At 42.7% G+C, this 3,551-nt stretch overlaps 1 protein-coding gene across 1 annotated transcript in view; it reads left to right on the top strand.

The window, feature by feature from the left end:
• Window positions 1-3,128: 3,128 nt before the first annotated feature.
• The window catches only part of LOC109465015 (signal peptide, CUB and EGF-like domain-containing protein 2), a 5,807-nt gene continuing 5,384 nt past the window's right edge, over window positions 3,129-3,551 (top strand). Inside the window, exon 1 of the mRNA XM_019762139.1 lies at window positions 3,129-3,405. Coding sequence (XP_019617698.1) covers window positions 3,129-3,405 — 277 coding nt within the window. The remainder of the gene's footprint in view (window positions 3,406-3,551) is intronic.

Here is a 3,551-nt window from a genome sequence, read left to right as displayed (position 1 = left end):
CTCTATCTCTCTTTCCTTCCATCCTCTCTCTCTCTTTCCTCCCTCCTCTCTCTCTCTCCTCTCCTCTCTCTCATCTCCCCTCCCTTTCCTCTCTCGTATCTTTCTCTATCCTCTCTCTCCTCTTTCTCCTCTTTCTTTTCTCTCTCCTCTCCACCCTCCCTCTCGCCTCTCTCCTCCCTCTCTCTCTATCCTCTCCTCTCTCTCCACACCACCTCCTAGCATTCCACCACATCTATCATCTTCTGGTATCCCTCTTAGGATTCAGACACACAAGGTGCCTTGTACATGTAGACAACAGATCCTTTCAAGTATACTAGTAAATCAACAGAATACAAAAATGAGGATCTTTCACAATTTTTTGACAGGGCAATGCGAAATTCTCTTTACAATCGTATTAAATCTGAATAAAATGTAACAGACATACATTGCAGACTATCATTTTTTTTACAGTGTCTGATAACTTACGCGGACATCAAGTGTTCATTTTGAATGAATGGACGGGGGCCGTGGTAAACAAGACAGTTTTTGACACGAGTGATAAAAAAGGCGAGGGCGTCGAAGCAGCACAAGACCTGACAAACTTTCTGCAAGGTGTTCCAGAGGTACGGAATTCATTAATTGTGCACTTTGATAAAATTATCTAAGTATATCATCTTGTCACACAACTTATAAGATTGATCCGCAAAAGGAAACTTAGTTTGTGCTTAACCGGTTCCTGGAAATGTACATTTGACAGCAAATTATAAAATTTGTCCGTTTGTGTTAACGAAGCATAAAGCGCGGAGTTAAAAAAAATGTTTTAACGGTCTAACCTTATTTTCTTAACCTTAGCCTTATTCTAATATCGCTTTCCGATCACTGTTTGCCTTGGGAGAATGTCGCATATATTTATGTTTGCCTTCGCAGAAGGAAAACATTGTTTTTGCTCGTTTTCTTCTTCTGTTCCACACGCATAAGGTCAATGACCTAGACCAGATGTCTGTCACCATGGTAACTGGTGCCGTTGCAAAATCCCTGTGGTGTTGGGTTACATTATGTTGCTAGTTGCAGGACAGAGTTGGAATAGTGTCACAACATATATGAATGTGTTGACTGTTAGGAAAGAATAAACAGAGCGGTAGTTTGTTAGGTTATACAATGTGAATGTAGATATTATTCATTTGCTTTTTAAATGTTACCTTCTAGTCATGTTTATAATTTCTGTACATTTCCTGCTCTTTTCATGCGGCCGTAGGGGCGAATAATAGTCATTGTTGTTCATAGCGACGGCGCTACCAACGTGGACAATGAGCCCAATTTAACACCTTACGGATCTACAACAACTCGATTAGGTGTAGTATATCTCGTCAATACCCTAACATCATCAGAACATATTGTATACTGTACTAACGATCATGCATTGGTAGAATTGAATATATATCTAAACAATCTCTTTAATTATTAATAAATAATGTCCTTTTGTTTGTACGATATGTGAGTTTGTATATAATCATGCATTGGTAGAGTTGAATATGTTTTGACATCTTATGGTAGGATATAGAGAGTCCTGGACCTTCATCACCCAGAAAGGGACGACTCCCTGTTGGTTTGTAGAGGATACGAGTGCTCGATTTGAAGGTCCGACTAGCGTAGAGGCGTTCATACCAACAGGTAAAGGAGCAACACAGGTCATATTTTCTACTTCTCGATTCGTCTTCAAGTTGTATGTAAAACCACAGGCCGTATCGTAGAAAGCGTTACAGCTGGTGAATAATCATCAGTAAAAGCACTTCGTTCGCTTTACTCACTCGGAGATTTATTCGGTAGCTATAGCAACTTATTGTGTGGCTGTTTTCACATTCTGTGAAAGTTTTACCATCTGGGCTCAATCTAGTGCAGCCGAAGATCCCCCGTGAATGTATTAATTGTTGCTTTTATACTCTGTGTTTCTGTCTCTATTTAGGTGGATTTCCAGGAGTGTGTGTTGACCCACCTGTCCAAGCCAACACCACCGGGCCTGTGTGTAACTGTCCTTACGTGCTGGGGGAGAACTGCACCTACCCATGTTCCCCGGGATATCACGTCATTTCCGGTGATGTCATAACTAGAACATGTACGTCAAACGGATCATGGACAGAGACGGGTCTTTTCTGCCAAGGTACGGAAGGGAGACAAAACTAGAAATGGTGTGAAATGAATATCCGAGAAGGAAAATGTTATTCGACAGCATGTCCAAAATCCAAATCAGTTGCAGTTCCTTCATTTAAAGGGTCCTGTCTCTATTAATGTTGATAGAAATCACTGTTAGTTCATGATAGCATAATAGACAATGATAACTAATCCTGCATCTAAAAGTCTGTATAACTGTCTGTAGATATTGACGAGTGCGCCATTCTGAATGGCGGCTGTGACCAGAACTGCACCAACACTATCGGAAGTTACGTCTGTTCCTGTAGTGAAGCCGGGTTCGCAGTGGACTGGAGTGGACATAACTGTGCAGCTGGTAAGGCCCACTTGTACTCACTTTGCCCTTTTACAGGCCGGCTTTGGGCACATGTATGATGAACGAATGAATACACCACGCTAAATGGGGACCCGCAAGCCCTTTTCCGTCTAGCGTAATCGGCCGTTTTAATTCTACGTAGAGCGTAGACGGACTGCTCTACTTCAACGTAGAGCGTAATTGGCGCATTTGCGAAGAGCGTATTCGCCGTTTTAATTCTACGTAATGCGTTGTGGCCACTTGGAATTTATCGTAAAGCGTATTCGAGAAGTTTCCGAATTCAGCGTAGAGCGTTGTCGGGATGCCCCCCCCCCCCGAGAAAAATGTTTAAAACTATACGTTCTATGATTGTGTTAGGATACTCAAGGCCAGTATTTTATCACTGCTCGAATCTGGTCTTGGACACAGTGAAAATACATAGATGTGTTTCCTGTATTGACTTGCCATCGTTTTAGGGACGATTCAATGTCTGTAATGTCTGTCTTCGATGGATGCAAACAACTTCAAGTTTAGAAATTTCTTTACAGCGTGTCCAATATCAGGCTACGTCAGCTTTAACGGAGTTTGCTATAAGTACTTTTCTGATGAGAGGGAGGATTACGAAGAGGCAACGCAGAGGTGTGCTGCGGACGGCGGTCTGTTGGCCATGCCGAAAGACAACGCCACCAACACTTTCCTCGCCAATCTGAGCACGAGGAATCGCTGGGTCGGTGTGACTGATGCAGTCATTGAAGGGCAGTGGGTGTTTCAGGACGGCGAACCCCTGACGGCAGTCCATTATTCCAATTACCTGACAAACACACTGACGCCCGGTAGCAACAGCCATGACTGCGCCTATGTGTGGTGTAATGGCAGGAAGGGGAGCAGCCTGAGGAAAGCTCAGTGTGGAAACCGCCCATTTTTCATGTGCCAGACAGATCCAGGTTTGCGTTAGAAACACATATTCTTATCATGAATATATATATTTCAAAACAACCTATATATCTACATCTCTGTCTCGTTATGTTGTATTTAAAACCACACACACACACACACACACACACACACACACACACACACACACATACAT

This window comes from Branchiostoma belcheri, unplaced genomic scaffold (genome assembly GCF_001625305.1).
Source record: "Branchiostoma belcheri isolate BF01 breed outbred unplaced genomic scaffold, Haploidv18h27 scaffold146, whole genome shotgun sequence".
Taxonomy (NCBI): domain Eukaryota; kingdom Metazoa; phylum Chordata; class Leptocardii; order Amphioxiformes; family Branchiostomatidae; genus Branchiostoma; species Branchiostoma belcheri.
The sequence above is the reverse complement of the archived record's forward strand: the minus strand, read 5'-3'. Positions and strand labels throughout refer to the sequence as shown.